The sequence below is a fragment of the Triturus cristatus genome, chromosome 3_2 (genome assembly GCF_964204655.1).
Source record: "Triturus cristatus chromosome 3_2, aTriCri1.1, whole genome shotgun sequence".
NCBI lineage: Eukaryota > Metazoa > Chordata > Amphibia > Caudata > Salamandridae > Triturus > Triturus cristatus.
In genome coordinates this window covers 1,052,741,241-1,052,764,725 of record NC_140584.1, presented here as the reverse complement: position 1 = coordinate 1,052,764,725, position 23,485 = coordinate 1,052,741,241, and the positions used below count along the sequence as shown (strand labels likewise).

At 47.5% G+C, this 23,485-nt stretch overlaps 1 protein-coding gene across 1 annotated transcript in view; it reads left to right on the top strand.

Moving 5' to 3' along the window:
- TMEM248 (transmembrane protein 248) overlaps window positions 1-23,485 on the top strand; it is a 167,669-nt gene that overhangs the window by 112,450 nt on the left and 31,734 nt on the right. Inside the window, exons 4-5 of the mRNA XM_085649753.1 lie at window positions 5,297-5,447; window positions 6,027-6,210. Coding sequence (XP_085505879.1) covers window positions 5,297-5,447; window positions 6,027-6,210 — 335 coding nt within the window. The remainder of the gene's footprint in view (window positions 1-5,296; window positions 5,448-6,026; window positions 6,211-23,485) is intronic.

Sequence of the window (23,485 nt, the reverse complement as noted above, 5' to 3'; positions counted from 1 at the left end):
TCAGTGCCTTCCTCTCGGCCATGAGGAACCTGGCTCCGCCGTCGGCGCCCGCTGGTGCACCTTCGGGCCCCGCGGACCCGACTGGGCTGCCTTGCCTGCCGGTGGCTCCGGCGCCGTTGACGGCTCCGGCCTCGACGCTTGAAGCGCCCGAGGGACCCGTTCTCGAGTCCCCGTCGACGCCGGTCGACCTCGTCACGCCTCCTCCGCCGGCGTCGACACCGGTACCACCCCCGACGCCGACGTCGACTCCGCTCAACGTCGTGCCCCAGTTCAGTCCCGCTCCGGGCCCGGCGCCGGTCCGGCGTCGATGGACGCCGAGATCGACGCCGCTAGAGACACATTTTGTCTACCGCCCGGCTCCGTTACTTTCTCCTCTACACCAGGAGTCGGATGATGGGGACTACTGGGAGGGATCCGAGGATCCTATGGCCGCTCAGGCCCAACTGTCCCAGGACTGGGCGGATGAACTGGGGGAGGCCAGTGGTCTGGATACCTCTCCAGACACTGGATTCATCTCTCCTCCGACTGTGGCGTCGGAGGAGGGTGCTGCTTTCTCCGTGGTGCTGCGCAAGGCGGCCGCAGCCCTTGAGCTCGAGCTACCTGCCGTGGCTGTGAGGATGAACGTCCTCACTGAGGTGCTTCAGACTGCAGCAAGCTCCACTGAGCCTCTGCTGCCGTTCAATGAGGCCCTCACTGACGTTCTACAGGGCACCTGGTCCAAGCCCTCCACAGTTCCTCCTGTGGACAGGAACGTCGCCAGGCGCCACCGCCCTGCTCCGGGCGACCCCAGTTTTCTGTCCCAACACCCTACCCCTGAGAGCCTGGTTATCCAGGCCTCCACCTCCCAATCCTCTTTCCCGACCGCCCCGCCGGACCGGGATTTCAAGAGACTAGAGCAGTTTGGCAAGAAGCTGTTCTCTTCCCTTAGTTTGGGCCTGCGGTCTTTGAACACCGCTTGTCTCTTGGACCGTTATTCCCACTCTCTGTGGGATGCGGTGGAGGACGCGCTGCCCCTGTGTCCGGAGGAGGTCCGGACACGACTTACCCAGGCTCTGGCCGATGGGAGGGATGCCGCGCGACATGCTATAAGATGTGGGCTTGACACCACGGACTCGCTGGGTAGGGCCATTTCTACCTCAGTGGCGCTTCGACGTCACGCCTGGCTGCGGTCCACGTCATTTTCGGGTGATGTCCAGAGCTCTCTCATGGACATGCCCTTTGATGGCACTCGCCTTTTTGGCGAGAAAGCGGACAGTGCGCTGAATCGCTTTAAGGACTCCCGGGCTACAGCCAAGTCCTTGGGCCTCTCGGCCCCGCGGTCGCAAACTTCCGCCTTTCGCCCCTTTCGTGGCCAAGGAAGGGGTGCCTCCTCACGTACGCCTAGCCACCAGCCGCAGAACCAACCTGCGCGCGGTCGCGGACGTGGTTTCCGCCGAGGCGGTTCTGGAGGACGACGAGGTCAGTCCACATCCACCCCGGCAGCATCCGCCTCAAAACCTTCCTAGTCCGAGCTTTCAGGCCCATTCCACGCCAGTGGGCGGCAGAGTTCGCCATCACCTGCTCCACTGGCGGTCCATCACATCGGACAGGTGGGTGCTGCAAATCGTCCGAAGGGGCTACTCCCTCCCCTTCGAGACAACCCCTCCAGCCATGCCACCGCAGCACCACCGTATCTCGGGGGATCATTTGAATCTTCTCCACGAGGAAGTTTCGGCCCTCTTGGCCAAGGGGGCCGTCGAGCGCGTTCCGAGTCCAGAAGTAGGTCGTGGTTGTTATTCCCACTACTTTCTGGTTCCCAAGAAGGGCAAAGGGGGCCTACGCCCTATCTTGGACTTTCGGAACGTCAATGCCTTCCTCCGGAAGGAAAGGTTCAAGATGTTGACTTTGGCTCAGGTTCTAGCTGCCCTAGACCCCGGAGACTGGATGGTAGTGTTGGACTTGCAGGACGCAGATTTCCACATCCCCGTCCTGCCGGCCCACCGGCGTTACCTGCGGTTCACGGTGGGCCAAGAGCACTTTCAGTTTACCGTGCTCCCCTTCGGCCTCACCAGTGCCCCTCGGGTGTTCACGAAAGTGATGGCGGTGGTCGCAGCTCATCTGCGCAGATCAGGGGTTCCAGTCTTCCCCTATCTCGACGACTGGTTGTTGAAGGCGGGCTCGCCCCAGGCAGTCGTCTCCCACCTCCAGACTACGGCGGATCTCCTGCATTTGCTGGGGTTTTCCATCAACGTGCCGAAGTCACACCTGAGTCCCTCTCAGAAGCTCCTCTTCATCGGAGCGGTTCTCGATTCGGCGCAGTTCCGGGTCTATCCACCGGAACAGCGGGTCCGGGATATACAGGCCCTGATTCCCATCTTTCGGCCTCTATCCTGGGTTTCGGTTAGGCTAGTGTTGCGGCTTCTGGGGCTGATGGCCTCCTACATCCTGCTAGTGCATCACGCCAGGCGGCGCATGCGGGCTCTGCAGTGGGACCTGAAGTTTCAGTGGGCCCAGCATCACGGCAACCTGTCCGACCATGTCTTGATCTCGGAGGGCACTGCACAGCAGTTGCAGTGGTGGCTCACGGACCGCGATTGGGTCATGGGCAGAAGCCTCTCCCTTCCCCAACCGGAGCATGTCGTAGTGACGGATGCGTCCCTCCTGGGATGGGGTGGCCATATGGGAGAGGCGGAGATCAGAGGCCTCTGGTCTCCGGCGGAGTCTCGTCTCCACATCAACCTGTTGGAGTTGAGAGCGATCTGACTTGCACTGAAAGCCTTCCTTCCCTCTGTCAGGGGAAGTGTCGTGCAGGTGTTCACGGACAACACCACCGCCATGTGGTATTGCAACAAACAGGGCGGGGTGGGGTCGTGGACCCTTTGTCAGGAGGCCCTGCGCCTCTGGACGTGGCTGGAACACCAGGGCGTCACCCTGGTGGTTCAACATCTGGCGGGCTCTCTGAACGCCAGAGCAGACGAACTCAGCCGCCGGTGCATGATGGATCACGAATGGCGTCGAACTCCGAAGTGGCGCAAGGTCTCTTTCAGCAGTGGGGAGAGCCTTGGTTAGATCTATTCGCCACCGAAGAGAACGCGCAATGTCAGCAGTTCTGCGCGTTGGAATTTCCAAGGCGGCACTCGCTCGCCGACGCTTTTCATCACGAGTGGAGTTGCGGTCTGTTGTACGCCTTTCCGCCTATACCACTTCTGCCCAGAGTGCTGAAGAAGATCAGGCACAACCGGGCCCAAGTCATCTTGGTGGCTCCGGATTGGGCACGAAGGTACTGGTATCCCGAGCTACTCAGTATGTTGACCGATCCTCCGATACGTCTGCCCCTTCGGGAGGATCTTCTGTCGCAGCAGCAGGGGACGGTCCTCCACCCGAACCTGTCCAGCCTCCACCTCCATGCGTGGAGATTGAGCGGCGACAGTTGATGCCATTTGACTTGCCTCCTGAAGTCTGTGATATCATTCTGGCAGCCAGGCGTCCCTCCACAAAGTCGGTATACGCCTGCCGGTGGAACAAATTTGTGGCATGGTGCACAGCAAAGGCTGTGGATCCCCTTTCCGCCCCTCTTTCTGAGGTTCTCCTCTTTCTTCTTTCTTTGGCCCGGCAGGGCTCTGCCCTGGGCACCCTGAAAGGTTATCTTGCTGCCATCTCTGCCTTCTTGCGGCTTCCTGATCAGCCTTCTCTTTTCAAGTCCCCTGTGGTTACACGCTTTCTAAAAGGCATTACTCACACGTTCCCTCCTGTCCCTTTTGTAATGCCTCAGTGGGACTTGAATCTTGTTCTCACATTTCTAATGTGCGCTCCCTTTGAGCCTCTTCATAATTGTCCTCTTCGTCTGCTGACGCTTAAGACTGCTTTTCTGGTAGCCATCACCTCGGCTAGACGGGTGAGTGAGCTCCAGGCTTTATCTTCAAAGCCTCCTTTTCTGTCTGTTCATCCGGACAAGGTTGTCCTTCGGCCTCGTCCCTCCTTTCTTCCGAAAGTGGTGACTCCATTTCATCTTGGGCAGTCTGTCACCTTGCCCACCTTCTTTCCGCCTCCGCATCCTTCCAAAGAGGAAGAGAGGCTCCACCGTCTGGACCCAAAACGTGCGCTCTCCTTTTATTTGGACCGCACAAAGCAGTTCCGGGTGGACGACCAACTTTTTGTTGGATACGTGGGTGCTAAGAAGGGGAAAGCGGTGCACAAACAGACCATCTCTCGGTGGGTCGTTTTGTGCATCAAAATTTGCAACTCCTTGGCAAAAAAGGACCCTCCTGTTGGGCTGCGCGCCCACTCCACTCGGGCCACAGCGGCTACTACTGCTTTGGGACGGGGTGTCCCTTTGCAGGACATCTGTCAGGTGGCGACGTGGGCTTCGCTACACACGTTTGCCAGGCATTATTGCCTTGACAGCCAAGTCCGGAGGGATGGCTTCTTTGGCCGTTCTGTCCTCCAGGACTTTCTGGTGTGATCTTGGTTCGCAGACCCACCACCGGAGATGGTATTGCTTGGGTATCTATTCTAAGGTGAGGAATCTAACTAACGTGTTTCTTTCAGATGAACAAGTTACTTACCTTCGGTAACGATGTATCTGTAAGAAACATTAGTTAGTTAGATTCCTCACCGACCCACCCATCCTCCCCGTTCTGCGAACCGACATCTAGGGTTAAGGATATCCTTTTCAGGACCCTAGATTTTCTTTTTGGCACCAGTGTCGGTCTTTGCATGGCTCTGCGTTCCTGGCGCGGAAAGCTATGTACAAGAACTGACGTCAGCGCGCGAGGGCGGCGTCTAAGTACTCCGACGTCATTCCGGCGCACGACGCTGACGACTGACGCGGAGCCGCAGACGACGCCTAGCGACGCGCAAGGGGTATTGCTGACGAAAAATCTTCCGGATCCAGTCTGACGCCTGGGGATATTCTAAGGTGAGGAATCTAACTAACTAATGTTTCTTACAGATGCATCGTTACCGAAGGTAAGTAACTTGTTCTACGCTCACACATTTACATTTTAAGGTATGAATTTCCCTCGCCTTCAGTTTAATTTATAATTGGTGCTTGCTATTAAAGAATTACATCTTATGTTTGAGGCAGATGTCCTGTTTTGGCTCCGTTTTATACTAATAGAACAGGGCTAACTCACAGATTACTTCTTCTCGTTGCCCTACAAGATCAGCTTTTGTGATCCACATGCTCTGGATAAATCCATCTGTCGTTAAATAGAAAATGCTAAATACATTGCACTGAAAATGTAAGTATCGTGGCTCTTTAACTGTAGTCTGCCGAGATCTCTTTCTAATCTGCTCTACAATTCATCTTTAAAAGGCAGAGAATCGCACGAAGAAATTAATATCACATTCACCTTGCCTGCCTCCTGGAACTCAGATGACTGCGTTCTCCATGGCCACTGTGAGCAGCTGGTATACACAACATGCATGACTGTCACAGCTGCCTCCGAAGTGTTCCCAGTCACAGTGTAAGTACAGGTGTTCTTGTCTACAGAATACTTGTATTCGTGAATCTGCCTACTTTGCTTTTGGTCTCTAGCACCAGATCAAATTGGTTTAACACTCAGTGGATTGAGAAAATGCATTGGTATTGTAACCCATCAAAACCTATATTTAGTTTGCTATTGCTTGTCGTCTGACTGCATGTCATTACAAAATCAGTCTACTGCTGACATCCATGTTTAACTATCTTCAGCTCTGGCATTTGGGTATAACTGAGTGTTTGTAATGTGCTTTGTGTGCAAAATGGCTGAAAGCAACTGTCAAGTTGGAGGCCGTCCCCAAGCAAACAACCATTTTCCTTTCAAACAATACAGTTTCAGAAATACCATGTAAACAGTAATACTTTTAGTTATGTCCCATATATAATTTCCAGCAAAGCATTTGTAAGATGAGTACCAAAGCATGTGCAAGACTGGTACTGTCTGAAACATTAGAGCAGCTGTTGTGAATGTAAAGAAATTATAATGGATAAGCCATGCTGAAATATATTGCAATGTGCATTTGAAGTTGATGACTAGCCTTAATTTTTTTACTTATTTTTCCAGTCAGCCACCTCATTGTGTCCCTGAAACGTACAACAACTCAACTACCTGGTACAAGATCTATACCACAGCCAGGGATGCAAATACTAAATATTCTCATGACTACAACCCATTTTGGTGTTACAAAGGAGCCATTGGCAAAGTCTACCATGCTTTAAATCCTAAGCTGACTGTTGTTGTTCCTGATGTAAGTGTACATATTCTTGCTCTAGATGTAAACTTTTATGAATGTTTTTCTGCCAAGATCGGTTCTTGCCCCAGTTGCCTATGACAGTAGTGCTGTAACATGAGCAATTAACTAGTTGAATTTGCAGTTAACCGTGTTCTCCTGTAGTCTATAAATAAAATAGCAGCAGCAAACGATTGTGTTAAATCGGTAATTAACTGTTAGTTTTGTGCCCGGCATATCTTATTCCAGACTTGCGGGTTGTTCTGAATACAGGCATTTCATTTCCGTGACCCATTCCCATGCTGGTCAACCTCCAACAAACCAGTCCCTTTCATCAGCTGTTCAGGATGACAATTTGTGCACATTGAGAGCTCTTCACTGCTGAGATTTTTTTTTTGCTAACTTAAGTTCTGGGTAATGTGCTAGAGTGAGAAGATACCTTTCATTCTTCCCCTAAGATTTGTGTGATGTGATTGATCTTGGTCTTCAGAGCTTCGGCAGAAGCTTGGGTTTCTATTAAATCCGGTGCTTTTAAGGTACTTACGGAGATCAAGTAGAATCTGTACTAGTGGGGAATATATTATATACTTGCAAATATCTTGCCTCTTCTGCTACTTTTTTGTATTTATTAAATTCAAATACACATAAGTATGTAAAACAGAAAGAAAGGAAAGACTCGATCATATCATGACATATTTTGTAGGGAAGAGCCTTATCCAACATCTAAGCAGCTCACATTTTCACATCAGGATATAAACTGTGAGAGGGAGGCTTATCAAGAATTAGCCTCTTGTGCCACATTGGTTTTAGATTAGAAGGCTACATTTATGTACTTTTTAGGTCTCGCTGAGCCAGCGCGCATGCGCTGCTCTGAGAGACATCTAGTATACGGTTTTTCAAAGTGCTACCCACATGATTTCAGGCCTGAAGCTTGAGTGCACAATGGCGTGCACGTGCACAGCTGCTGCTCGCACTTCCTCCTCCCTTCTCCCTTTTCGTCAGCTTTAATCGGGCTCCTCTGCTGCTGGCATTCCCCCCCCTCCCTTCTCGCCCAGCCCTTCTTGTCACCTCGGCTTGCACTCACTCCTCCTTTCTCCCCTTTCGGCCACTTTGATGTTCTCAGTGAGCCGCGCGGCCAATGCTTGTTTTCTTTTAGGCAGGGCTGACAGCTTCCCATACACTGCCACTGGGTTGCTTCTCCTTCTAGTGCATTACTGTCGCAGGTCCCCAGTCTTCTAGCTCTTGCTCACCCCATGGCCTACCCTCCTTATTCTCCAGCTCCTGCGTTTCCCCAGTCCGGTGCATTACTGCCGCAGGTCCCCAATCTTCTAGCTCTTGCTCGCTCCATGGCCTACCCTCCTTGTTCTCCAGCGTTTCCCCAGTCCAAGCGACTGTTCAGGTCCTGACCACCCCGCTCTAGCCCCTTTCCGCCCTGATTTAAGTCACCATTCCTTTTTTCACTCTGTCCCTCATACTTCTTTTGCTCCCTTTTAAGAACTCCTACCATCTCCCCGTCACTCCATCTTTCTCTTCCTCCATATCCTGCCACCCCAGTGCCCTTGTCTTTCACTTACTCGTTCTTTGCACCATTCCTCCCCCCACCCCCGTCTCTCATTGCAACCCTCCTTCCCTTTAGTTCCAATAACCTATAACCACCTATTGCAGAATAGACGTAGAAGAAATTAATTTGCGTTCCAAATTCTTTTTGTAGGCTGCTTATAAGATACATCGTTTACCCAAAATGCCTCACCCCTGATTCGTTTAAAAATAATAGTCTCCTGTTCTAAAGGAGTGAAGCGAGCCGAGGAAACAGCAGGAATTTCGGGCACAGTGTGTGGCTGCAGAAGCCATTATCAGCACACAACCCACGGCGTCGCCAGTCTGTGTGTGCTGTCTCCGTAGGCACCATGTATATGTCCATCTGCCTCACCGCCCTTCGCGTGCTCTAGAAGCGGTCAGGGTCCTACATACCTGCACAAGCCCTAGTGTGGGCTGAGGTGCTCGTGTTTGTGCACCCTCCCCCTTTGTCCTCGCTCCTACTGCGTTGTCAAGCTGGAAAGAAGATCTTTGCTATAGTCCAATTTAATGCATTTGAGTTAATCGAACTCAGAAGGATGACGAGCTTAGTCGGCCCTGGTAGAGATTCAAACACATGATTACACTTTACATTCCGATGTCATTAGCAAACAGTTGTGTTTTTAAGCATGTTAGATGAGGTCATGTTTTATGGGGTGAATGTTTATGTTAACTGATTACACTGTGCGCCAAGGCAACAAGATTACCACCTGCACCAATTGTTACAGTACATATATCAACCTTTTAAAAACTTACTTTGCAATGTATGATGGCGGAGATTGCGGTCTTTGTGGCACGTGGCTGCCCCCGGAAACATGGGAAGATATGGGGAAAATGGGCCATATACAGGGGTGTGGACCTGCCACAACTTACTCCAGATGATTCAGGGGATCCCATAGAACGCCTGTTGAGACAGGAGAGATAAATACAAGGTGTGGGGTGACTGTGTACAAACATATTAGGATAATAGTAATGATGCCATCCCGGAAACGGATGGGACTACGTGTTGACATGGGGTGGGTGTGGGAGTCTGATGTTTGAAGACTAGGGGCTGGGGGCGGTAAATCAGCACAATGTGTACCCTGGGGGATGTACTTGCACCATAATCTCTGGATAACTGTGCTGGTTGTTCGTTTAATAAAATCAATAAAATATGTTTAAAAAAAAAAACTAAAAAATTACTTTAATTGGACATTGATTTGCATCCTTTAGGTCGGATATATCCAAGGGACCACCACCATTCTGAAACAGTGCTATACCGCTCTTGGTGTACATTTCTTCTAGATACCTGCAAGGCACGGATGCGGACAATGATTCATAAAGTAGATTCGAATGTATGATGTTACAAAGCATACATTTACAATGCATGCCTTTACAACGCTGTTTTTACATTGCAACATCCTTTACAACGCATACATTTACATCGCATACCGCTTCAACTAGTTTTTTAAAACTACATTTACAACACCTTATACCTTTACAACGCATACATTTACAACGCATACCATTACATTGCATTTAAGGTAAGTGTTAGATAGTATAGGGGTAAAAATTACTATTCTAACTCCATGGGGTGCAACAGTAGGGTAAGTGTTGGATAGTGTAGGGGTAAAAATTACTATTCTAACTCCAGGGGGTGCAACAGTAGGGTAAGTGTTGGATAGTGTAAGGGTACTATGCGTTGTAATGGTATGCATTGTAATGACATGCAATGTAATGCCTGTGTTGTAGTGACATGCGTTGTAAAGGGTGTTGCGATGTAATGACTGCGTTGTAAATGTAGTGCGTAGTAATGACTGCGTTGTAAAGGTTGTTCCCCGTAGATTCAAATGATCACAGTAAACTCTCACTTGCCTCTTCCTGTACTCACCAGTAACCGTGGAAGTTAGGAAAAAGCACTTGCTTCCAATTACTACTTTTCCCTGGATGCATCACAGAAAACAAAAACAACAAGCAATCAGACTTCCAAAAGCCTCTCACTTCCCTTTTCAGCTCTGGAGGTGATTGAACCTATTTGCACCTGTGACTTACTGGACTTCTCACAAATGTGATTACACCATAGTCGTGTTATTGACGGAAACATAACTGTGTAAGCCTTGGGAAAGCCAATAGCTCTGCCATATGTTAACAGGCAGCCATTAAAGGCCAGACTTTTGGCCTTGCCCATACTAGTTGGACGCGATTAACTTCCATTGATGGAATGGAATGTGTTCTTCACTAGGTCACCTTCATCCCTGCAAGAAGCAGGAGAGAAGCCTCAACTCAGCAATACAAAAAAAACAAAAAATGCATTGGCAATGCCGACAGGTTTGGTACTGGCAACCTGGTGCATTTTTTTAAATTCTCTTATTGGTACTTCTATTATGATTGTACAAATAGAGAACAGACATATGGCATTGTTACATTTTTCCATTTCTGCATTCTAGAGTTACATTCTTCCATTAAATCATAAATGACAATATCCCAGTGTTTATTTTATAATCCTCGGTAAGTCGTCCAGGCCCCCCAGATTTTCTCCCCTTTTTTGGGGCACCCTCTGCTTTTGCTTTTTTAAAATCTTTTACTTTAAGCATGCACCATAAAAATAACAAGCATTGGCATAGCCAATAGGTCTCGCCTTTGGGGCCTTATAAGTTTTGAGTTACGCAGCACAATTTCCTTGGTGCAACAACATCAAGTGTTGCATGGCTAAACACTTATACGGTCCCAAAGGCGAGACCTATTGGCTATGCCAATGCTTGTTGTTTCTGTGCCATTGGAACTAGGAGTTTTGAACATGGAGGATGAAAAGTTGTGGTGTGAGTTGTGTACACTGCTAACCACACTTGCCAAATTTCACTAGTTTTGCACATTTAATCCAGAACCATAAATCCGTTTTTAACTCTTGTTTTCCCAGCAAATTCCTTCTTTTCCAATCCTGCTGCGCATGTTCAGACTCTGTACCCAATCCCCACGGGCAGTCAACCCCCACAGAGGATGGCCTTTTGCCAGACCTTGCACCCGATCACCAATGAGTAATCAACCCCCGCTGCCTTTAATGGCCGGACGTGTTTTCTCATTGAATACATTGAGGCTTACGTATCTGAAAAGGCCAAGTGCATGAAAAAAGTGGTAATATACCTGGAAGACTCTTCAATCTGCAGCTGATGATATATCTTGTTGAGGTCAAGTTTGAAGAAACATTCTGCACCATTCAGCAGGTGCAACGTCCATTTTTTCGGGGTTCAAAGTATGATATCAAACTGCCTTTCGAACATTTGATGGCTTAGTCGGTTCTGAACGTTCATACATGTCATGCATAGATGCACTAACAAAGTGCACCAGGAAGCTCTTATTCCTCTCCTCATCTTTAAAACCCCAGGCAATATACATTTTACATTTCTTGAGCCAGCAGGCTCAATGGAGCCTAAAATTGCTCATTAGTCTTCATTGACATGGGCAAACACCTTGTGCGAACATAGCTGACGAGGCAGAGGAAATGACTGCACAGTCAACAAGTATGGAAATCTCATGCTTTGCTTGCCCATTGTGGAAGTTATTCAAAATTTGAATTATATGCCCATTAACCTGGAGCTACTACAATTGAAATGATATTGTTATGCTGTGTTTTTCTGGCTTACACTAAAGTAGGCCTGAACTACATCTATCAGATATGGCTGCTGGTTCTTAATGTTCATTGCGTGTTTTTATTTCTCAGCAAAATGTGCACTGTTTATTTGGCAATGATTTGCTGTTCTCACAAAAACTATAGTGGAAGCATATTTGTTACTTTCAAGGCTTATTCTGCCCACTCGCTGAAGACTGTGCAACCTTGAGTCTTTCCATTGTTTACTGCAACACCTTTGTTCAGCCACTTTCAATTACATTAGGTCAGAAAACATTGAATATATTTAAATTAGGGTATAGTGCTAACATGGTAGGTTTATACGACATTTTAAAATAGTGAAATTTGATTTGCTAAAATAATTATACTTTTGCTTGCGCCATGCTGACGTAGTTTCCTTAATTTTTAGGTCGAGTTTTGAGCAGCGCATGCGCTGCTTGCTCGACTTTTAGTAAGGGGGTTTTCAAAGTGCTACCAGAGGCTTTTTGCTGGCCTCAAGCTTGCGCGCGTGAACGTGCGCAGCCGCCATCTGTCTTTTTTCCGTCGGGTAATTAAGTGCATCGTGATCACTAACTTTCGGCGCCCGCGCAGCTAATGCTTTTTGCGCGCGCTTGTTTGTTTGTTGAAATCAAAATCCATCTAAACAAGTCTGCGCACACAGGGACAAATGCTGCTTACAGCCTGGTGTTTTGGAATCCTGTGTTTTTCATGTACCATTTTTTATAACCCTCTGTCCAAACACACACAATGCCGTGAGTTAGAAGTACTCAGCTCAATGGTCCTCAGCTTCTAGGCACAAGAGGCTGGAAAGTTGAATGAGCATTGCTGGGTTTTTAACCTGCTCATGTGAAGCACGGCTCGCGGCAGTCATCCGATTAACTATGCATTCCAAGAGTAAATTACTGTGCATTTAGCTGACCTCACCACTGCATTCTTTTGTTTGATTAGCTGTGTAACAGACACAACGTTGCTTAGAAACAGATTGACCAGGATCTGAATGGCTGGTGAAGCTTTGTGTCAATATAATGTTGATACTTGTTGAGCAAGGACTTTTCCCAGTTTTTTTTCTTTCAATTATGAACTTATATTTTTTGCAGTTTTTGAATTCCTTATACACTTTTCTCTATTTATTATTCATTTTTCTTATGAAAGGTTTGTCTTATGTCTCTTAAAATTGATATTTTAATCGAGTACGGATGAAAAAGTCCCCTGCATAGAGACAGATGTTTCATCAAAGTAACTTTATTCAGTCTGAATTAGAGGATAAAAGTGCATAATACAATCATTACAAACATCAATCAGCCAATAAAAGCAGAATGCATCAGCATTATTAAGATAAAATCAATAAAAAGACGAATACAGGTTAATGCATTAGGTAAAAGATCACTAGTTCCATCCTGGACTATACATTAAAAAATGGACATGATGAAAAAAAAAAAAGCTAGACAAAAATATAAGCGATCCAGGCAATTCTGGCCAACAGAACTCCTACTTAGTAGAACCCCACAATACTAACATGAAAACAACATCTCACAATGTGCATTACATTGGGAGCCAACTAGCCCATCGCTAGTTCCCCAGGGCTCATCCCTGAGCCCAACCCTCTTCAGTCTTTACATGACACCACTTCTCTCTCTGATGGCCACCTTTGATGTGGAATCTATTGCGTACGCAGATGACACTAAAATGATCCTCACTCTTGACAAAAATTCCACAGTGGTGTAAGAGAAGTTTCACCACTGTCTTACATCAGTGATGGAGTGGATAAAACTGAATCACCTTAAATGTAATAGCTCTAAAAATCGAAATTATGCTGTTTGGAAAGTCCAATGTATTTAGGCCCAACCAGTGGTGGCCCTCAAACTCAGATGCTCCACCCACAACAGTAGATACAGTCAGAAATGTTGGAATAAAATTCTACCCCACACTTTCTTTTCACAAGCATTCACTTGCTATCGCAGGCATGTGCTTCCAAACTATGAAAAACTCCCCGAAAATCCTTCGACCTACTTCCGGTGCCTGCTAGGAAGGTGGTTGCAGCAGCCCTAATTTTATCTCGCTTGGACTACTGCAACAGCCTTTATGCAGGAGCAAAAAAGAGGGTCGTGAAGAGATTGCAGGTGGTCCAGAATGCTGCAGCGAGACTAGTACTCAAACTGCCTGGAGACTCCCGCTCAGCAGCAGCACTTATAGCGTTTCACTGGCTACTGGTTCATAAGAGGATTCTTTTCAAAATCCTGACCATTACATACAAAGCCATAAGTGAAACTGGACCAGAATATCTAAGATCCAGCCGTACACCACCAAACGTACTCTGCGGTCCACTTCTGTGAACTTGTGAACAGTATCCGAGTTCAAATTGAAAACCAGGGGTGGAAAGACTATGGCAGTACTAGGGACAAAAGCCTGGAACGTTCTACCCACCCAGCTGAGGCACACACAAACGGAACCTACTTTCAGGAAGATCCTCAAAACGTGGATTTTTGCTACCCAAGATCACCTGGCACTATCTCTTATAAGCTTTTAAGTCTTTGAAACCCAGATGCAAGTCCTGTTTCTCACTATTACATTTTTCTGCTATCATAGTGATTGATAGGATATTCAAGATCGTTCCAATCCCCTTCCTAAAACCTGTTTGATTGATTGGGATCAGATTACGTTCCCCAGACAAGTTGACCAGATCTTCAAGGATTAATGAGGCAAAATATTTAGCTTCTACATCCTGTAGGGCAATGTAGCCTGTAATTTGAAGGGTTAGTTCTTTTTCCTCCTTTATAAATGGGGGTTATAATCGACCCTTGCCAGCTGTCTGGTACTTGATTATTAATCTCTACATCAGCGTATAGCTTCTCTAATTGTGTACTCCAGTATTCAGAGGCATGTTTATAGATGGCTTGCGGAATGCCGTTCGGGCCCGGAGCCCCATCACTTTTGACTTTATTTATTATATGTGCTATATCCTCTGTTGTATATTCGAAGTGGTTTATTACTAGGACTAAGTCTTGCGTAAATGATTGAATCAAACCCATTGGTGGTGATTGACAGTCGCCTACGTCCATTAATTTTAATTTATTTGAAATTACTGCTGCCGATTATTTCTGAGTATTAGATGACATCTGTTTGAATTCCTGTGAAAGGAAGTTGACCCGTTCCTGCTCCTGAACATTTGACATTCGGATGTATCGATGCCTAGCCAGTTTATTTATCGTGTCCCAAAATTTGTTCGTGTGCCTTATGCTGTAAGTTAATTTGACCCAAAAGCTCTTTGTTTTCCCTTTTTTGAATTCCCATATCTTCCTTTTGTATTGTTTTCTTAATAGTCAAAATTTCTCCTATGCTGTCCCTTCTGTTTTTTTTGATTGTAGCTTCCTTTGTGTTCTTTTAAGGTCCCTTTTTAGGTCTCGCCTGACCAAGCGCATGCGCTGGTCTGGCGAGACTTTTAGTAAGGGCTTCAAAAAATGAACCATGGCCAGCCTACAGCTTGCGTGCATGTGCGTGGGCGCACGCGCTTAAGAGCAGAGGCGCCATATGGCTTTCCTCTCGCGTCATGGGTCATCGGCTTTCAAGATAAGAGAGCTTTCTTTCACATTCCTGAAGTCGATAGCTTCTTTGTCATTTGCGTTACTAAGCAATCCTGGGCGGAGCCAACTGTTAAATGAATCTGGCTATTCGTGTTAACAAGCATCTCCGGAGAAACACGCAAAACTTTCAAACGACTCCCTAGTTTGAAAGTTTCCCTGGGTTTTTCAGGAGATGCTTGTAATCAGCTTTCAATATTGGAGAGCTTTCTTTCACATTCCTGAATTCAATAGCTTCCTTTTAATTTGCCTATATATCCCTACCTTCCGTCTACCCCTCTACCTCTACTCTCCCTCTCTTCTACCCCTCTACTTCTCTTCTACCCCTCTGCCTCACTCACTCGCTCTCTCACGGACGCGCGCTCTCTCACGGACGCGCGCTCTCTCACGGACGCGCGCTCTCTCACGGACGCGCGCTCTCTCACGGACGCGCGCTCTCTCACGGACGCGCGCTCTCTCACGGACGCGCGCTCTCTCACGGACGCGCGCTCTCTCACGGACGCGCGCTCTCTCACAGACGCGCGCTCTCTCACGGACGCGCGCTCTCTCACGGATGCGCGCTCTCTCGGACGCTCTCTCTCTCGGACGCTCTCTCATACGCACACACACTCTCTCAGACTCCCTCCCTCTCACTCACTCACTCACTCACTGACTGACTGACTCTCTCTCTCTCTCTCTCACACTGACTGTCTCTCTCACACTGACTGTCTCTCTCACACTGACTGTCTCTCTCACACTGACTGTCTCTCTCTCTCTCACTGACTGTCTCTCTCTCTCTCACTGACTGTCTCTCTCTCTCACTGACTGTCTCTCTCTCTCTCACTGACTGTCTCTCTCTCTCACTGACTGTCTCTCTCTCTCACTGACTGTCTCTCTCTCACTGACTGTCTCTCTCTCTCTCTCTCACTGACTGTCTCTCTCTCTCACTGACTGTGTCTCTCTCACTGACTGTGTCTCTCTCACTCACTGACTGACTCTCTCACTCACTGACTGACTCTCTCTCACTCACTGACTGACTCTCTCTCACTCACTGACTGACTCTCTCTCACTCACTGACTGACTCTCTCTCACTCACTGACTGACTCTCTCTCACTCACTGACTGACTCTCTCTCACTCACTGACTGACTCTCTCTCACTCACTGACTGACTCTCTCTCACTCACTGACTGACTCTCTCTCACTGACTCCCTCTCTCAAACTGACTCTGACTCTCACTGACTGTCTCACTGACTGTCTCACTGACTCACTGACTGACTCACTGACTGTCTCACTGACTGTCTCACTGACTCACTGACTGTCTCACTCACTGTCTCACTCACTGTCTCACTCACTGTCTCACTCACTGTCTCACTCACTGTCTCACTCACTGTCTCACTCACTGTCTCACTCACTGTCTCACTCACTGTCTCACTCACTGTCTCACTCACTGTCTCACTCACTGTCTCACTGACTGTCTCACTCACTGTCTCACTGACTGTCTCACTCACTGTCTCACTCACTGTCTCACTCACTGTCTCTCTCTCTCACTGTCTCTCTCACTCACTGTCTCTCTCACTGTCTCTCTCACTGACTCTCTCACTGACTCTCTCTCTCACTGACTCTCTCTCTCACTGACTCTCTCTCACTGACTCTCTCTCACTGACTCTCTCTCTCTCACTCTCTCACTGACTCTCTCTCACTGACTCTCTCTCACTGACTCTCTCTCACTGACTCTCTCTCACTGACTCTCTCTCACTGACTCTCTCTCACTGACTCTCTCTCTCACTGACTCACTCTCGCTCTCTCTCACTGACTCACTCACACTCTCTCTCACTGACTCTCTCTCTCACTGACTCTCTCTCACTGACTCACTCTCACTCTCTCTCTCTCTCACTGACTCTCTCTCTCACTGACTCTCTCTGACTCTCTCACTGACTCTCTCTCTCTCACTCTCTCACTGACTCTCTCTCTCTCACTCTCTCACTGACTCTCTCTCACTGTCTCTCTCTCACTGACTCTCTCTCACTGACTCTCTCTCACTGACTCTCTCTCACTGACTCTCTCTCACTGACTCTCTCTCTCTCTCTCTCACTGACTCTCTCTCTCTCTCTCTCTCTCTCACTGTCTCTCTCTCTCTCTCTCTCTCTCACTGACTCTCTCTCTCTCTCTCTCTCTCTCTCTCACTGACTCTCTCTCTCTCTCTCTCTCTCTCTCTCTCTCTCTCTCTCACTCTCACTGACTCTCTCTCTCTCTCTCTCTCTCTCTCTCTCTCTCTCTCACTGACTCACTCTCTCTCTCTCTCTCTCTCTCTCTCTCTCTCTCTCTCACTGACTCACTCTCTCTCTCTCTCTCTCTCACTGACTCTCACTCTCTCTCTCTCTCACTGACTCACTCTCTCTCTCTCTCTCACTGACTCTCTCTCTCTCTCACTGACTCTCTCTCACTGACTCACTCTCACTCTCTCACTGACTCACTCTCACTCTCTCTCTCTCACTGACTCTCACTCTCTCTCTCTCACTGACTCTCACTCTCTCTCTCTCTCTCTCACTGACTCTCACTCTCTCTCTCTCTCACTGACTCTCACTCTCTCTCTCTATCACTGACTCTCTCTCTCACTGACTCTCTCTCTCTCACTCTCTCTCACTCACTGACTCTCACTCTCACTGACTCTCTCTCACTGACTCTCTCTCACTGACTCACTCTCACTGACTCACTCTCACTCTCTCTCTCTCTCTCACTCACTGACTCTCTCTCTCACTGACTCACTCTCACTCTCTCTCACTCACTGACTCTCTCTCTCACTGACTCACTCTCACTCTCTCTCTCTCTCACTGACTCACTCTCACTCTCTCTCTCTCTCTCACTGACTCACTCTCACTCTCACTCTCTCTCTCTCTCACTGACTCACTCTCACTCTCTCTCTCTCACTGACTCTCTCTCTCTCTCTCTCACTGACTCACTCTCACTCACTCACACTCTCTCTCACAGACAGACTCACTCACACTCTCTCTCACTGACTCACTCACTCACACTCTCTCTCACTGACTCACTCACTCACACTCTCTCTCACTGACTCACTCACTCACACTCTCTCTCACTGACTCACTCTCACTCTCTCTCACTGACTCACTCTCACTCTCTCTCTCTCTCTCTCACTGACTCTCTCTCACTGACTCACTCTCACTCTCTCTCTCTCTCACTCACTGACTCTCTCTCTCACTGACTCACTCTCACTCTCTCTCTCTCTCTCACTGACTCACTCTCACTCTCTCTCTCTCACTGACTCACTCTCACTCTCTCTCTCTCTCTCTCACTGACTCACTCTCACTCTCTCTCTCTCTCTCACTGACTCACTCTCACTCTCACTCACTGACAGACTCACTCACACTCTCTCTCACTGACAGACTCACTCACACTCTCTCTCACTGACAGACTCACTCACACTCTCTCTCACTGACTCACTCGCACTCTCTCTCACTGACTCACTCTCACTCTCTCTCACTGACTCACTCTCACTCTCTCTCACTGACTCACTCTCACTCTCTCTCACTGACTCACTCTCACTCTCTCTCTCACTCACTGACTCTCTCTCTCACTGATTCACTCTCACTCTCTCTCTCTCACTGACTCACTCTCACTCTCTCTCTCTCTCACTGACTCACTCTCACTCTCACTCTCTCTCACTGACTCACTCTCACTCTCTCTCTCTCACTGACTCTCTCTCACTGACTCACTCTCACTCTCTCTCTCTCTCACTCACTGACTCTCTCTCTCACTGACTCACTCTCACTCTCTCTCTCTCTCACTGACTCACTCTCACTCTCTCTCTCTCTCACTGACTCACTCTCACTCTCTCTCTCTCTCACTGACTCACTCTCACTCTCTCTCTCTCTCTCTCACTGACTCACTCACTCTCTCTCTCTCTCACTCACTGACTCTCTCTCTCACTGACTCACTCTCACTCTCTCTCTCTCTCACTGACTCACTCTCACTCTCTCTCTCTCTCACTGACTCACTCTCACTCTCTCTCTCTCTCTCTCACTGACTCACTCTCACTCTCTCTCTCTCTCTCACTGACTCACTCTCACTCTCACTCACTGACAGACTCACTCACACTCTCTCTCACTGACAGACTCACTCACACTCTCTCTCACTGACAGACTCACTCACACTCTCTCTCACTGACAGACTCACTCACACTCTCTCTCACTGACTCACTCTCACTCTCTCTCACTGACTCACTCTCACTCTCTCTCACTGACTCACTCTCACTCTCTCACTGACTCACTCTCACTCTCTCTCACTGACTCACTCACACTCTCTCTCACTGACTCACTCACACTCTCTCTCACTGACTCACTCACACTCTCTCTCACTGACTCACTCACACTCTCTCTCACTGACAGACTCGCTCGCTCTCTGTGTGACTCGCTCTCTGTGTGACTCGCTCTCTGTGTGACTCGCTCTCTGTGTGACTCGCTCTCTGTGTGACTCGCTCTCTGTGTGACTCGCTCTCTGTGTGACTCGCTCTCTGTGTGACTCGCTCTCTGTGTGACTCGCTCTCTGTGTGACTCGCTCTCTGTGTGACTCGCTCTCTGTGTGACTCGCTCTCTGTGTGACTCGCTCTCTCTGTGTGACTCGCTCTCTCTGTGTGACTGGCTCTCTCTGTGTGACTGGCTCTCTCTGTGTGACTGGCTCTCTCTGTGTGACTGGCTCTCTCTGTGTGACTGGCTCTCTCTGTGTGACTGGCTCTCTCTGTGTGACTGGCTCTCTCTGTGTGACTGGCTCTCTCTGTCTGACTGGCTCTCTCTGTCTGACTGGCTCTCTCTGTCTGACTGGCTCTCTCTGTGACTCGCTCTCTCTCAGTGACTCGCTCTCTCTCAGTGACTCAGCACCACCACAGCATCACTCCGCGCAACCACAGCATCACTCTGCGCCACTCACGGCCAACACCGCATCAGCATCACCCACATCAGCATCACTCACGGCCAACACCACATCAGTATCACTCGGCATCGCCTTTGCAATAGTACACCACCACATCATCACTCAGCAAGACCTAAGTATCATTCAGCATCACCTCCGCATCGTCTCAGCACCAGTCACCACCACCACCACCTCAACACCACCTCAGCCTGCTCTCGGAATCTGCCATCTGTTGATTCTCCCCTAGCGTCTGGCCGCTGCTAGTGTTATAATACAGGTACTAGTTCACAACCTTCAACCACCAATTGTTTACGCCCCCTAAAAAAAAAAACTTTAACAAGCATTGCAAGAACAAAAGAAAAATGAGAATTTTTTTATTGTACGTACATTTTTGAATATGGTCGTTCTGTAGGACATAATGCCTTCTTGGTCATATATAAGGTAACAAAAATGCTTCTGGCACTTTTTTATTACAACTTTTCAGCATGCTGCACAGCAGCCACACTTCTCTACAGCACAGCTTAAACACATTGGCAAAGACAATAGCTCTGCCTAAACCCTTATAAGGCCCCAAAGGCGAGACCTATTGGCTATGCCAACACTTGTTAAATCTTGCACCTCTTTTGGTAGATCTTTAATTGGGTCATATCTTTTATCCTTCACCTTGGGTGCTTTCATTTTCATCTTTAATTTGCCTAGGAAAAGAGACCAGGCTTGAATCTTATTTATAGGATCGTTTGCCAATTCAGCCAGGATATCTTTTATTATTGAGAACCAATCTGTTTTATTTTCGTTTGTCCATTTAGTACGTTTTAAGTTGGTTGTATTGATTTGGCCCTCTGGTATATTGATGGACTGAAATCTTTCCACGTTAAAGTTAATGTGTTGAAACGCGTAGTCACTCAAGGTGGTGTACTCTATATAAAAACAGACCAGCAATGGCATTAATGAAAGTTATAATTGTAAAATCAAGTATCGTTTGTGCCCTGGGGCCATAGTGTATGTTTTTTTTCATAGGGCGGTCTTCCTCCGTCCTTCCATTGAGCACTCGCATACCTTGGTATTCGAGATCTGTTACTAATTGCTCGCCAAGTCGATCCTTACGAGCCTTCGTCCCAGCTTGAGATTGCTGTTGAACACACCAATATGTGTTATCTGCTGTCAGGATTTTGTCTTCATCAGGCGTTAATATCAAATTAGAATTAAAATCTCCAGTCACTATTAGGCTCCCTGTAGGCTCGGCATAACGTAGACCTGAGATTGTTTAGCTCAAAAGAGCATTTTTTTTTTTCCTTTTTAGTTCGGGACTTCAGTTGAGTGTAGTAATTAATCAATATTATTGTTTTTATTATCTGAGTATTGATCAGAAAATTTAATATACTAGGATCAGGAGACTTCAGCTGTTCAGTATAAATTTTTAGAGCAGTACATACGTAGACTATCAGTCTGCCTGTTGCACGGCCATATTGCTTACATTTTTCTGCTGCTACTGTATAGTGGGTGACGCCTGCTATCGTGAGTTCTTCTTGCGACCATGTCTCTTGCAATGCAATTACATCACAATTTGCCCATTCCTGAAGTGGGAAACCCTCCTTGAGTAGTTGCCTTGCCACAGCTATATTCCAAGATAACATATGTATAACATCAGATTCAAAGTGACCCTCCCTATCTTGCTTTTGTCAATTACTCCTCTTATTGCTAAGTAAGCTGGGAAGCCAATTCCATTGATCTAAGTTTGAATCGATCTCCCCGCGAGGATCTTTATCTGATCTTTCTGGGGACTAGGCTGTATCACTCCTACCTTTTGCATTTTGTAAAATTGAATAGACCTGTGTGTGTGCTGCTGTCTGTTCTAATTTCCTATGTATTTGGTGTGTTTGAAGTTCTTCCAAGGGAAATGGATAACGGGGAGTTATGCTGATATTCATATACCCCAGGCTATATATCTCCAGACATCACTGCCGAATGTGGCCACATAGACCTACTTAGCCTGGTAAATTTTAATAAAAGTGCCCGAGGCTTGCTACTGATTCTGGAGGAGAAGGAGAAAATCGCCCTATAGAGCGGGACAGGGATAATCTTTTAGATTTTATCAAAGGGCATCGGGTGGATTATTAATCAAAAAACACACTTGAGTACGTACGAGTCTGAACCCTGGTCCTCTTGTGGCCCTGAACATGAAAGGATCTTGACTTCGTCCCACTAGGGCCCACAACCATCACCTGAGATTTATTATAGTTGTTAGAGAGGTCGAGGCTGTTCATTTACGTGACAAAACAATCCAGCAGTGTCTGAAGACCCAAGGCTGTTCTCGCCAGCAAAACAGTCATCTGCATGCGCGGGGATCTGACGGGCACCTGCTCAAGGACAATCCACCTGCGTATCTCACAGGCTGGCCCCTGCTCATTCACATATAAGGTGAACAAAAAAGGGGCCAATATACAGTCCTGTCTTACCTCACTCTTTAAGGGGAAGGAACTAGTAGAGGACTCATCTGAGTTATATCGGACGACTGCCATCATATCCCTGTGCAGCTCTCTGAGGACGTAAACGATATTTGTGTCCATTCCCATGTCCAGCAAGATGGGCCATAACTTGGATCTGTTTACTGTGTCAAAGGCAGAGAACAGATCCATAAATGCAATAAACTGTTTTGTAACAGTATACTTTTTGATCCATAGAAAAAGGTTTAGGCATTGGTCACATGCCCCTAAACCCAGGTGAAACCCAAACTGTAGATCTTAAAAAATTGAGCCGTCCTCTGCCTATGACATCGCCCAATCCAAAATAATTCTGCCCATCACCTTTTCTACTGAATCAATCACGAGGGATGGGCCTGTAACAGGTCGGCAGGTGTCTGGAGCCCCTTTTGTATACTGGGATAATGACCATGAATGTGGTCGGCCTCTACGTACTGCCAAGTTAAACATACGGGTTAGAATTGGGGCCAAGACCTCAGGTGACATCTTAAACAAGTCAGCAGGGATCCCAGTCCAGGAGCCTTATGACCAGTCATGCCTCCTATGGCGAGCATGACCTTATTAACATTAAATGTAGGATTAATTTAATTGTCTCAGCTTTACATGAGACACTCAAGAACCGCTTTGGCATCAATGGCACAGTCCTGATATAGTTCACATCTTGTCTTCAACATTGCTCCCAGCGAATAAAAATCAACAGCTGTCTCTTGCATCCCGCTCCGGTACCATAGGGTGTACCTCAAGCCTCCATCCTTTCGCCAGGCCTATTCAGTATTTTTTTAATGAAACCCTCACATTTATCCTGAACCAAATTGGTATCAAGTATCACCTATATGCTGGCGACACACAACTCTACTAAAGAATAAAAACACCCAGCAACATTTGACATCTTAATGCCACACTAATTAAGATACAAACTTGGCCAAACACCAACCACCTTCAGCTGAACCCCAACAAGACTGAACCACTTCTCCTCTCACCAGAAAACAAACCCACACCCATCCAAGAATGGCTCAGAAATTGGATGCACTATACTGCCCTACAACACTGTCCAACTCCGTTAAATCCTTGGATGTCACACTAGATATAAACTTGTCAATGAAGGAACACATCAAAACAGCAGCCGAAGGAGTTCTCTTCAAACTGAAAAA